The 12161-nt window shown below is 42.6% G+C and overlaps 1 protein-coding gene across 2 annotated transcripts; it reads right to left on the bottom strand.

Moving 5' to 3' along the window:
- Nucleotides 1-221: 221 nt before the first annotated feature.
- On the bottom strand, nt 222-12124 carry TERB2 (telomere repeat binding bouquet formation protein 2). 2 transcript variants are annotated; one of them, XM_014599937.3, is made up of 7 exons: nt 11755-12054; nt 11016-11097; nt 5633-5772; nt 3844-3905; nt 3043-3128; nt 2138-2226; nt 222-747 (listed from the first exon to the last, which is right to left on the bottom strand). In XM_014599937.3, exons 1-7 carry the CDS (start codon nt 11816-11818, stop codon nt 602-604), a joined length of 669 nt encoding a protein of 222 aa, XP_014455423.1. In that variant the 5' UTR covers nt 11819-12054; the 3' UTR covers nt 222-601. The 2 variants fall into 2 exon arrangements, with proteins under 2 accessions (XP_014455423.1, XP_059570849.1); XM_059714866.1 differs by lacking the exon at nt 2138-2226 and having other exon boundaries at nt 644-747; nt 11755-12124.
- Between the last annotated feature and the right edge of the window lie 37 nt (nt 12125-12161).

Raw genomic sequence — 12161 nt, 5'->3', positions numbered from 1 at the left:
AATTTGGCCTAGCATCTTCCTCCTTACAGAACGGGAGAGTTACTGACTGTGAGCTGTATCTTGAGAACAAACCCTACTCTTTTAGTAGACAGAATAACTAAGAAGATTCTTTTCTTTTCAGTGACAAAAGGAAACAAAAAATCCTGCGAGAGGAGTCAAATTGAAACTGAGATTAGTTACCCGAAGAAAAGCAAACATGGCACAATGATTTCAGAGTCCATATTTAATTTTGATACAAAATACAAATTTTAAGAGGATAGCAAAGAAGAAGATTTTTACAGCAAATATAACCAGTTTGTTCAAATGTTACGAGCATCCAATAAATTATGGCACACTGAGGGTGAATCAACATAAATAAACTAGCCTGGGTTAGCTGGAAAATGCCAAAAGAAATAGAAATTCAAGTTAGAATTCACAGCCCTCCACCTTCAATTCCCAAACTAACAAAATGTTAAGTGTCATTTCAGTGAAATTCAGAGTAATCAATCAACAGAGAGAAAAAAAGTAGGCATTTAAAACTCAAAAGATGATGTCAACCAGAATGGACACATATTTGGTAAAATTGTTGACAACCCAAAATCCCATTTTTTATCTCTGTCATTTATAATTTTCTTTTCAATTTATTTTTCACATCAGAGAAAATATTAATTTCATCCTGAACCCAATAGGCCACATAACCTGAAGTGCCTGGAATGAAATCACGTAGTTCCCCAACATACTTCCTCATCTCACTAGCAGGGACATGACCTGCAAAATGAAAATATATATGTAGCTATAAACAGCATAGAAACTGTGGAGTTAGTGTTAGTTACTGGACTTTCTAGAGCAGCGATTCTCAACCAGGGTGACGCTGCTGCACCCTGCAGTGTCATTAGATTCTCAAGGGGTTGTCGTGCAATGTTAGCACTGTTAAGAGTGCAAACACTTATACATGATTCACAACATAAACCCAGAGATTTCCCATAGGAATCCATCGTGTCAAAAACATTCTGAATCGTGGTCTTTCCAAGTTCTCCACAACAGTAGAATTGCTCTATTATTTTTCCATAGTTGAGAAATGAGTGAAAGCAAACAAATTACCATATTTTCTTGCATATATCCCGCAGGGTATACATAATTTTACAAAAAAAATGAATGGGTGTGGGCTATATCGGGGTGCAGGCTATCCACAGACTTTCCCCCCCTGCAGGGCCGGGGCTGGGGCCGGCCGGGCTGTGCTGCACCCAGGCAGGCCGGGCTGCACTGCCGCGGGGGCTGGGGCCGGCTGCGCCGCCTTCCCGCTGTGCCTGGGCAGGCCGGGCTGCGCCACCACTGCCAGGGCGGGCCGGGCCGTGCCGCCACTGCCAGGGCGGGCCGGGCTGCGCTGCCTCCCCATGTGTACGCCGCCACAGGGAATACATGGGTGCGGCGTATACATGGATTTATTTACAAAAATACAATTTTCCGCGGGTTATACGTGGGTGCGGCTTCTACCTGTGGGCGGGTTATATGCGTGAAAATACGGTACATTTTCTGAAGGGGGTCTTGAGTCTAACAAGGGATGCCTTGAGTCTAAAAAGGTTGAGAACCACTGCTCTAGAACATGAGGCAAAATATACTATATTAAAACTTGCAGACATTGACAGCATCAAACACAGAAATGCCTGGTATGAAATTACACTTTCCCATTTGAGGTAAAACTGCTCAATTGTATTAAACATCATCTCATGAGTTGCATAGAGGGATGGTTTACTTGGAAATATGTGAAACTCTCAATGCCCTAGAGAAAAGTGAGCACCTCTCAGGTCTTCTTTTAGTGAAGTACTTCAGTTTGTGCTTGAGTGTTTGGCTATAGCAGGGCCTTAATAGCATCCAGACAAGTGCTCAAGCCCCACTCTATACCAGGAGTGGCCAACCTGTGGCACGTGTGACAAAAGTGGCATGTGTAGTCCCTGTGCATGGCTTGTGGCATATCAAGGAAGGAACAGGCAACACAGTGGCTGAATAGGCAGGGAGCAGAAAGCAGTGCAATAAACTGGGCAGGGAGCACAGGACAGAGCAGAGTGGCCGATCAGGCAAGGGAAGGGTGGGCAGGGGGTTTAATTTATGGCACATCTGCCAAAAAGGTTGGTCTCCACTGCCCTATGCTGATCATTACCTGTCACCATGTTGTTCACTGGGTAGTCTTGAAGTGGATAGCATGATAGCTTCTCTCCTGCTGGCTTTTTTGAGACTGGTTTTTCTTTACTGTTATATTTAAAAGAAAAAAATTTGTCTTTTTTTTCCTTGGGTTTTATGCTTTGGAAAGCATACTTTTAGGAATGGGCTCTGCCCACAAGGTCAGCTATTCACAGCTTTTTCAGGGTTTTTTTCTATTCAGTTGCCAATCTACAGCCCAGGCTGATGACCTAAACTTCATAGCATGATCTTCTGGCTTGGTAGGAGTCAATCACCAATCACTAGTGCAATCACTAGACTCCCACCAACCACTCCTCTTCAGACATAGGAAGTCTCTCCAACAGACTCTAAAAGAACAGCAGAGACTTCCTATGCCTGAAGAAGGGTGATTGCACCCAAAAGCTTGCAAAGAACTTTTTTTCAACTACTCAGATAGTGTAATAAAAGATATTACATCTACCCGAAGAACCTTGTATGCTAAACTGGAAATTCTACAGCAATTTCTATTAGACACATGTTGTCTAATGTATTAAATAATTGCAATAGCCTCCTTTGTTTTATTCATTTTACATTAGTCAGGCTCTGAATCTTCAGTTTTCATTGTACTTGTTTTGAACAACAGACACTTGCACTGCAGACACTGACAGCTTCAGCAGAGGGACAGACATATTGGGAGAAAAAGTAGAATACAGTTTAAGGTCCTGATAAAAAACACATTAATTGGATGCTTCTCCTAACATGATCAATGGTAAAATCATTAACATTGGCATGTAAATAGTGACCCTTGGAATCCAGAATCAACAGCTCTTTGATATTGTATGTGCCATGTGTGCAAGTGCTGAAAACCAGGATTAAGCCATCCAGCAGTGAAAATAAAGGGAATACCTTCTAGTCAGGTCTTGTTTGCCCCTTATTCTTTGCTCCTCCTCTTCCCCAACAGTTTTTATCTCAGCTGGTGTCAATATTTCAAGCTGTGGAATAGCAAGGAAAATTTTAATTAATTAAATGATTTAATGTAGCTGATTAGCGAACAGCACTGTCTGTCTTGATGCAATTTGTTAAGGAAGCAAAGGAAAGTGCTTCTAATAATCAGCATTTTAAATATTTCTGACTGTCACCAGTCTTCTGAGAGGATCAACATCAGTGGACCTTTCCCAAGGAAGTTCAGCTGATCCTTACTCACCACCATCACTAGACTCTCACCAACATGACCATTATAGCTAAGCTCACAGTTGTGCTACTTTTGGACTACCCCCTCCAAACTATTACACAGTGTGCTGCATCTCAGGGCTACATATGAGAATGATATCACTCTGAAAGAGAAACAAGCCACCTCAAATGATTGCTCTGCAGCTCCTGCTGCCTCTTACCAGAGACAACCACTGTGTCACCCAAAGTAAACAAGCACTGCAATCACAGACAGGATGAAGGTTACTTCCCTAAATCAATTTTTGCAGAAGTTCTACCCATTTGTTCCTCTACATGCCATGCTCTCAAAAGGGCATATGCAGTAGGCAAAAAGCAGAAGCACACAGCTTGATTTTGATAATGTGATAAGCAAGGCAGGCAGCATTTTCACCCCAGAGCTCTAAGGGAAATACTGGGCAAAAAGCCTGGCTTCGCTGAAGTCATGGTGACTTTACCACTGTTTTCAGTAGGGCAAGATTGCATTTAGTACTGTCTTACCTGTTCTATCTGGGAATTATTCATCTGTTCCCATATAAAACTACCAATTTTTCTTTTAATTTCTGGAATGAAAAGAAAGATCATATCAAAAGCATAATAGTATGGTGCAACCTATACAACAAAAACAAATCAGTCCCTTAACAGAGATGGCCTTTTCTAAAGTTTCAAGTCATATGATGATAGAATGCATAAAAAAAATTCTGACTGAGGACTTGCAAAGGGAACTAAAGAGAGTTAACAGGGGTAATATTTCCAGAAATCTTTGCTAAGTAGGAACAAAAATTAAAAAAAGATTAATAGTGTGGAGATCAACCTGATGAATACCTGGTCACAGTTCACCTTCTTGACCTCATTCAGCCTGTTCCTAACAACTCACTTATGAGATCTGATGGAACAAGGAGAGGCAATATATAAATGGAAAGCCCACAGTGTTAGGAGTGTGGGTCAATATGCATCCAGGCCTTAGACATGGGTCTACAATACCACTGAAATTAAGCACCTTAAAATGAGCACCCAAAATCAGTGTTTCTGAAATCTGACTCCACACACAAAAACTAGCAAGATAGTATTTAACAGCCAACCATGTCCTGGTGAAATTTTTTAAATGAGAAGAGAACAAATGAAGAACAGTGATGAAGTAGCTGAGGACATCTCCTCTGGATCAAAAGGAAAGCAGGAGAGCAAGAAAAATCATAATGGATCAACTCTCAATATGCAAGGAATTGCTGTTCCAAACACGGGGGCAACTTCAAGTACCCACTCATTTGTTAAGCAAGAAACAGTTACCCTTCTCTGAGCAAACAATACTTGTGTGATAGCTAATCACATCATAGAAAGTAGGACTGGAAAATACCTCAGAAATCATCTAGTCCAACTCCCTGCTCAAGACAGGATCATCTCTACCTACACTACCCCAGCCAAGTGCTTGTCTGGCCTGCACTTCAAAACTTCCAGTGATAGGGATTCCACAGCCTCCCCAGGTGACCTGTTTCTATGCTTAGCCACCTGCATAATTAGATAACTCTTCCTAACATCCAACCTAAGTTTCCCTTGTTGCAAGTTAAATGCGTTACTTCCTGTCCTGTCCTCTGTGAATTCCACAGGTTGTGGAATTTCCATCCTTGAAGGTTTTTAAGATGCAGCTAGACAAAGTCGTGGCTGGGATGATCTAGTTGAGGATAGTCCTGCTTTAAGCAGAGGGTTGGACTAGATGACCTCCTGAGATCCCTTCCAACCTTAATTTGCTATGATTTTATGATTCTAACAGTTAATCACCATACTTTTTATAACAATCCTTATTTTGTATTTTGAAGATTCCTGTCAAACCTGCCCTTGTCTTCAAGGAGCCTGGAGGAAGAAGGGTAATTAGTTGTATTAGTCTGAAGTCAGGCAGGAGGCAGGGCAGATTAGCACCTGTAGACTAACTTGTTAAAAAATTCATAAGCTATTGTAGGCATCAGCCTAATTAGTCAGGTGCTATGAATTAATTTCAATAGGGATCTTAAGGGAGATCACTAGAAAGCAACATTTACATCAGCTTCTTCTATAGTCAAAACTACTTCACATTGCTTACCCTTGGACAGCACCAAGTAAAACAATAAGCACTGCTGATAGCACTTAGCTCCCATCCTCCTGCACTGCAGAACTGTGGGAAGCTAATCATAGGATTGCTCTTTATTGCTCCCAGGGCACCTGAGCAGAGGCACCCCAGATGATGGACCTCCATGCTTTCACAGTGGTTTAAAACAATGTGGAAATTGTGCATGCACATTTCTGTATTTTCTCTAACCTTCTTGCAAGCAGGCAGGAGGAAGGATGAAGTGACCTAAAAGCACTGTCTGCTTCATTTCAGAGCTGGCATTTGAAGAGAGATAACAGGAGTGAAATACAGTCGCTTTCCCTTCAATATAATCACGGCTCTCGTGAATTCTAGAGGAGAAAGATAAAATGCGTTTAAAAAAGCAAACATGGAAAAAAACTCAAAACCCTGAATGTCTGAATGATCAGTTTACCCTGGAGGATGACATGCCTGGCTTGGATAGAATATTTTGAACAAGCAAGGGTTTGAAAGGATATTGAAATTAAATTAAACATCTTTAACATTGTTAAAATCCAGTGGGAGTGTTTTCAGCATGTAAGTATTCAGCTTCTAAAGGTGAGCAGAGAATTTTCATAGACACACAAAACATTTACAAATCCAAAAATCACGAACAGACTATTTACTATGTTGAAATTGAAATTATAGATATATTTTAAGACAAATTACTTGAAAGATGTTTTATTTTCTTTCATTACCTGTCAAGATCTGAATTCAGGGTTCTGTTTTCTCTATGAGAACTAAACCACCTAGATGACAGTTAAACCACATAGAACTCTGCTAGATAGCTGATAATTGTGATAGTTTATCAGGTGTTGTAGGAAAATCATGAACTCCTTACAACTTCACATCATAGGGAATGGTAAACTTCCATTATTTTTAGCACCAAAACATGAGATAAGAAGAGTGTTAATCTGTGTGTTATTGTGTGAATGATAACTGTTATTTCATATATGGGATTCTACCAAAACTCCAGACTTAGTCCCAACATCATTCTAAAGCATGAGGTAAAGCACTGGGAGATCAGATAAAAGTTCACATTTATGCACTAATTGTCATAGTTATGCAACTTGCCAAAGAAATGGCGCCTGTCCTTTGAAGAGAAGTTAATATACTTAAAATGTTTCAAAGCCATCACATACACATGACAACCTGCACATAACACATTTGATGATCAGCATAGGGACAGCCCCATACTCATAAAGGTTCTGTGGCTGCCATAATATCATCAGAACACACTCAGCAGATTCACATCAGACCTGGAGCTCATGACTGCAGCCTGGTTGGGTGTCCTAAAAACTAAGCAGATTAAGATCAGGTTTAGGTTTTTAGGAAATAACTTGAATTATCCTCCTGAACCCTTTTATCTGGAGAACTTGGTGGATATTGCTTAAGTAAGTAGATCCAACATCCTCTGTATATATCATGGGTAATATATATTTACCTGATACTAATTTAACATAAATAGTTACTTAATGATGGGATAGTTTCCTTCATTTCTAAGCTTTGCAGTTATCCTTCCAAAATACTGTCAAGTCTCCTTTTGTTTTCTATGCATTGTTCAATTCCTTTAGTAATAATTTGGCAAACTGAAAATAAAATGTATTTCCTTCACAAATCAGCCTTTTTATCTCTAGCAAGCTATGTTCTCATTTCTCTTATTTTGCTTTAGAAGTGAATTTGCTATGCCTGTTTTGTTTCCTTCCTAGTTGCGCTGTAGCGTAAGGAATGAGATCAGCAAAAATACCAGAACATGAGGTTGTTGTTTGACTACCACAAAGCCAGCAGGTAGAGTATATGAGACCCAAGATTTCACTTCGCAGCAGAATCAAAGTTGGCTTTGGAAACTAAACACACACAGGTTTAAATATGTGACTTGTTGTGAACAAAACCCTGCTCTACACAGAATTTTATACCAAGGGTCAGTTAAAAGTTAAAAGCTATGACCCCAGCTTATGGGATCCTATGACCCCAGCTGGGATCCTATGACCCCAGCTGACGTCCTGCCCTTTGGGCGGGGGGCTGGACTCGATGATCTTCCGAGGTCCCTTCCAGCCCTAATGTCTATGAAATCTATGAAATGTGTATTTTGTTTTGACCTAAATAGTTACATCACTATAACCCTGAATGTGGATGCAGTTGCATTGGTACATCAGTATGTTTTATTCCCCTTCCTGTATAGGAATAAGCAATATCAGTACAAGCACTTTTAACAGTAGAAATCTGTCTAAACTAAGGGGGTTGTATTGCTTTACTTTGATAGTACTGTTAAAGCTGCACAACTTTTGTATGAGAGGAAAAAGCCTGATATGTTTTTACAAACAATTACATATCGTCTCCAACACAGCTGAGCTACTGCTTATTGTGAAGGTGATTTTTTTCAAAAGAGCCCAGAATTAACCTATCTGTGTTCCCCACTGAAATAAATATCTCTCATTGATTTCAATGGGAAATTGAAATAAATGGGATTGATTGAAGTGGGAAATTAATTCAATGGGATTGATTGAAATGGGAAATTAAAATAAATAAATCTCTCATTTGATTTCAATGGGAACAGAGGGTGCATCTACACATGCAAATTGAAGGCACATTAGCCATTTTTAGGATGCATTAAGGGTGCGGGTCTACATGTGTGTGCCATTAATGCACCTTAAAAATGGTGATTATAGGCTATTCATGCCTAAATTTGATACCTGCAGCAGGTATCAAATTTATGCACAAATAGCTAAAGCACAACATTCAGAAAAGGATCAATGCCAACAAGCCCAAAAAAACATCAGATTGGACACCTCGCAGTGGACGAAACCCTAACCTTGACCGCTACATTGACTGCTTCAGGGAAAGAATGAACAATGAAATAATCAGCAACACACACCACCACAACAACCTCTGTCCACCAGAGAAAAAGGCCACAGAATCTCTAAGATCCGACCACCAAATAGTAATAAAACCAGCAGATAAAGGAGGAGCCATAGTCATCCTAAACCGTGAGGATTAAATAAAGGAAGCCAAGAGATAGCTCTCTGATACCACCTACTACAAAGAACTACAAGAAGATCCTACTCCCCTTTTCACCAAAAAACTCAACAATACCATCAAATCATTTCCATCAAGACTACAAGAAAAACTACAGACCTTGATCCCCCTGCTACCTAACCCAGGGACTTTTTACATGCTCCCTAAAATCCACAAACAAGGGAACCCTGGCAGAACTATCATATCCAACCATGGGACCCTAACTGAGGAAATATCAGGTTTCGTTGAATCAATCCTAAAACCGCTTGTCACCTACAGAGCAAGTTTTGTACAAGACACTACAGACCTTCTACGGAAACTTAAAACCATAGACCACCTTCCCAGCAACACACTCCTAGCCACCATGGACGTTACCAGCCTATATACCAACATCCCACACCAGGATGGCATCCATGCCTGCCTTACATATCTACAGGAACAAGATTACAACTCAGAATACAGGCCCAAAGATATTACTGAGCTTATACACTTCATCCTCACACACAACAATTTCACTTTTAATAATCAACACTTCCTCCAGATGATGGGAACAGCTATGGGCACTAAAATGGCCCCACAGTATGCCAACCTTTTTATGAGACACCTGGAAGAAGACTTCCTCAAGAACTGCACCATCAAACCCTTGCTATACTTGAGATACATTGATGACATCTTCATCATTTGGACTGAAAACCTGCAATCTCTGATTGAGTTCCACCAGAAATTCAACAGTCACCGTCCCTCCATCCGACTTTCTTTAGAATACTCCAGCACCAACATCCCCTTTTTAGACACAAGGATCAGTATCCTGAAGGGTAAAATACAGACCACAGTATACAAGAAACCCACAGACCAACATACATATCTGCACAGAACTAGCAATCACCCTAAACACACCAAAAAAGCTGTGCTATACAGCCAAGCCCTCAGATACCACCGCATCTGTACTGAAGAGAACACCCGGGATTGCCACCTCACCAATCTTAAAAAGGCTTTCACCCAGCAAGGACACTCCTCCAGAGAGGTAGATCGCACGTTTGAAAGAGCCACCTGGATTCCACGTGAAGAACTGCTGCAGTACAGAAGAAAAACACCCACAAATCGCACACGGCTGGTTATGACCTATCACCCATCCCTTGAACCTGTACAGAAAATCCTCAAACAACTGCAACCCATACTAGACAGAGACCCTATTCTTAAAAAGATCTTCCCAGAGCCACCCATCCTAGACTTTAAACAAGCACCGAACCTCGCCAGCCTCATCACCAGAAGCAAACTTCCTCAAGCCCAGAACACACCAAAAGGATCCAGATCGTGCCATGACAAGAAATGCAAACCCTGCCAACACATCTCCACCACCCCCACTATTACTAGACCCCACAACAGAGCCATCAGCATCCCTGGATTTTACAGCTGCACCTCCAGAAATGTAATATACCTCATCCAATGCCCCAAATGCCCTGATGGAAGATATGTAGGAGAGACCAGACAACAACTGCACACCAGAATGAACACACACCGGCAATCTATCAAAGACAGAAATACCCAATTACCGGTGGGGGCACATTTTTTACAGGAGGGCCACTCTCTCTCCAATCTCTCAGTCCTGATCCTCAAGGGAAACTTACACAACACTTCCCAGAGACAAGCCTATGAGCTCCATTTCATCAACCTGCTGGATACTAGAGATCAGGGACTAAACATAGACATTGGATTTTTGATACATTACAATCTGCCTGGCACCTGACTGCCCTGCCCAGCCCAGCCCAGCCCCTGGCTTCTTTACTTGTCATTCCATCCAGGAAGAGCACCCACCAACTGCTGCAGCGTCCTTAGCCTGATGAAGGGTTTTTGAACCCGAAAGCTTGCTTAATAACTATTCTCCAACTATTTGGGTTGGTCTAATAAAAGATATCAAATTCACCCAAGGAACCTTGTCTGCCTAAAGCACCTTAATGCACATGTTGACATACTAAGGCATTAATGCTGTGTATGTTGACTGATTTGGGACTAACTTTAGTCCCAAGTTGGTCTGCATACCGTGTTAATGCGCCATAGTGCATGCACGTGTAGATATGCACCTTAATTGCCTTAATATACATTAAACAAATGTGCATTAAGTTTAGGCATGTGCAAAACCACGTGTAGACATGCCCAGGCTGAGTCTCTTTTAAGGGTTTCATCCTGTGTTTTTAATTTCTCTCTCAAATATTGGGATTGTTATTTAACGTAGTCATTTGTGTTAATCGTTTGTCTTACGTTATGTTTGTCTAGTTATCTGTAATGAATTGCATAGCTGAGACACTCCAAGAGGTTAGATTTATATACTGTGCAGTACATGTAATAACAGACGCAGAATGTACAATATTTTGAGAAGTGTAGTCAGGAGATTCTCCTAACAGGTAGTGCATAATTAAACCAGGAAAAGGTAGGAGACTTATTTGCTGTAGATTCTTTCAGAAAATAAGGTAGTGGGGAATTAGAGTTGGTGCACATCCAAAAGTACTGGATAGATAAGAACAGAGCAAAACAGCTAAGTGGCAACCGTTCCAAGGGGTACCTCTGTGTATCAGGGCATGAGGCATCGCTACTGAACAGGTAATCGGCATCATGATGATTTGTGATCACTCCTCCTTCAGCCACTGAAAAAGAGTTCACAAGGAGAGTATGAGGCACCTCAGGTAGTAGGTCCCTGGGGTATATGCCTTCATATCAATCTTATCTTCCCTACTTCACTTCTCCAATGGCTTTTGTCTGAGCTCAAGCATTTGGCCCTCCTTTTACCCGGTTGCAGGGGCTTTGTTCCCAGTGGGAGGGCTCTGCTCAGGGCAAGAACAGGGGGGAGGAGGGAAAGCTGCGCTTGCCCTTCCTGGGCTCTACAGCTTGCCAGAGGCATCCTCTGGCTTACGGTGGCTGAAGTGGTTTCCACAAGCCATCCTGGCAGCTGGAGGGGAGCAGACAGGCCTTCCCCAGCTTCCTTCACCCCGGCTGGGTCCACAGACGCCGTCTCTGAGCTCTTTTCTCAGCGCTCTTGGTAAGATCAGGGTGGCAAGGGGGAGCAGCATCTGCCGAGGGATAGACCGGAGCTGCTGGCCTCCCTCCTGCCATCACTAACCGGGCACGTGCAGCCATTGCCAGAAGGGAGGGAGCTGCTCTGGCTCCCACCCTTCTCCTCGCAGGAGGAACTGTGGTTCCTGCTTCTCCAGGGCGTGTTTCTCTGCCTTCCCCCTCAGGCCAGGGAAGGCACCAGCCCCCTGCCTCTCCGCCTCACTGAGGGGACCCCCGTGCTCCCCCCTCACCCCAGAAGTCACAGAGCTCCCGGCCGACGCTTTGGGAGAACCAGGCACTGCAGCTCCTGAACATCCTGCTGCCAGGGGAGGCCGCCTTGCCTTCCGCCCTCTTCTCCTGAGCCGCTGAGAAGAGTGCCAGGGCCAGACCAGACCAGGCCAGGCCGGGGCAGGGGGCGACCCCTCCAGCCCCCTCGGGTCTGCAGAGGAGAGGAGCAGAGAGATGTCCCACCGCGCAGAGCCCCCGTCTGCCCTCAGGAGAGAGGACTCTGTGTGTGTCGACAGCCAGGCAGTTCACAGTAAAACAAGAGCCATCTCAAACATCACTTCATTTTACAAATAAAGGGCAGTCCTGGCAAGGACTCAGTCCACTCCTACTTTAGGTCAACTTGGGGCTGAAAAACAACTGACCAAGAGTT

Source organism: Alligator mississippiensis, chromosome 11, assembly GCF_030867095.1.
Source record: "Alligator mississippiensis isolate rAllMis1 chromosome 11, rAllMis1, whole genome shotgun sequence".
Classification (NCBI taxonomy): domain Eukaryota; kingdom Metazoa; phylum Chordata; order Crocodylia; family Alligatoridae; genus Alligator; species Alligator mississippiensis.
The sequence above is the reverse complement of the archived record's forward strand: the minus strand, read 5'-3'. Positions and strand labels throughout refer to the sequence as shown.

What these genes read in the sequence shown, in the direction of transcription:
- TERB2 (XM_014599937.3), bottom strand. Translation starts at nt 11,818, where the DNA reads ATGTTCAGGAGCTGCAGTGCCTGGTTCTCCCAAAGCGTCGGCCGGGAG. An exon ending in GGAGCTCTGTGACTTCTGGG is followed by an intron (nt 11,098 to 11,754) that starts GTGAGGGGGGAG and finishes ACTCTTTTTCAG; the next exon opens with TGGCTGAAGGAGGAGTGATC. An exon ending in AGTGAACAACATGGTGACAG is followed by an intron (nt 748 to 2,137) that starts GTAATGATCAGC and finishes TTCATTTTGCAG; the next exon opens with GTCATGTCCCTGCTAGTGAG.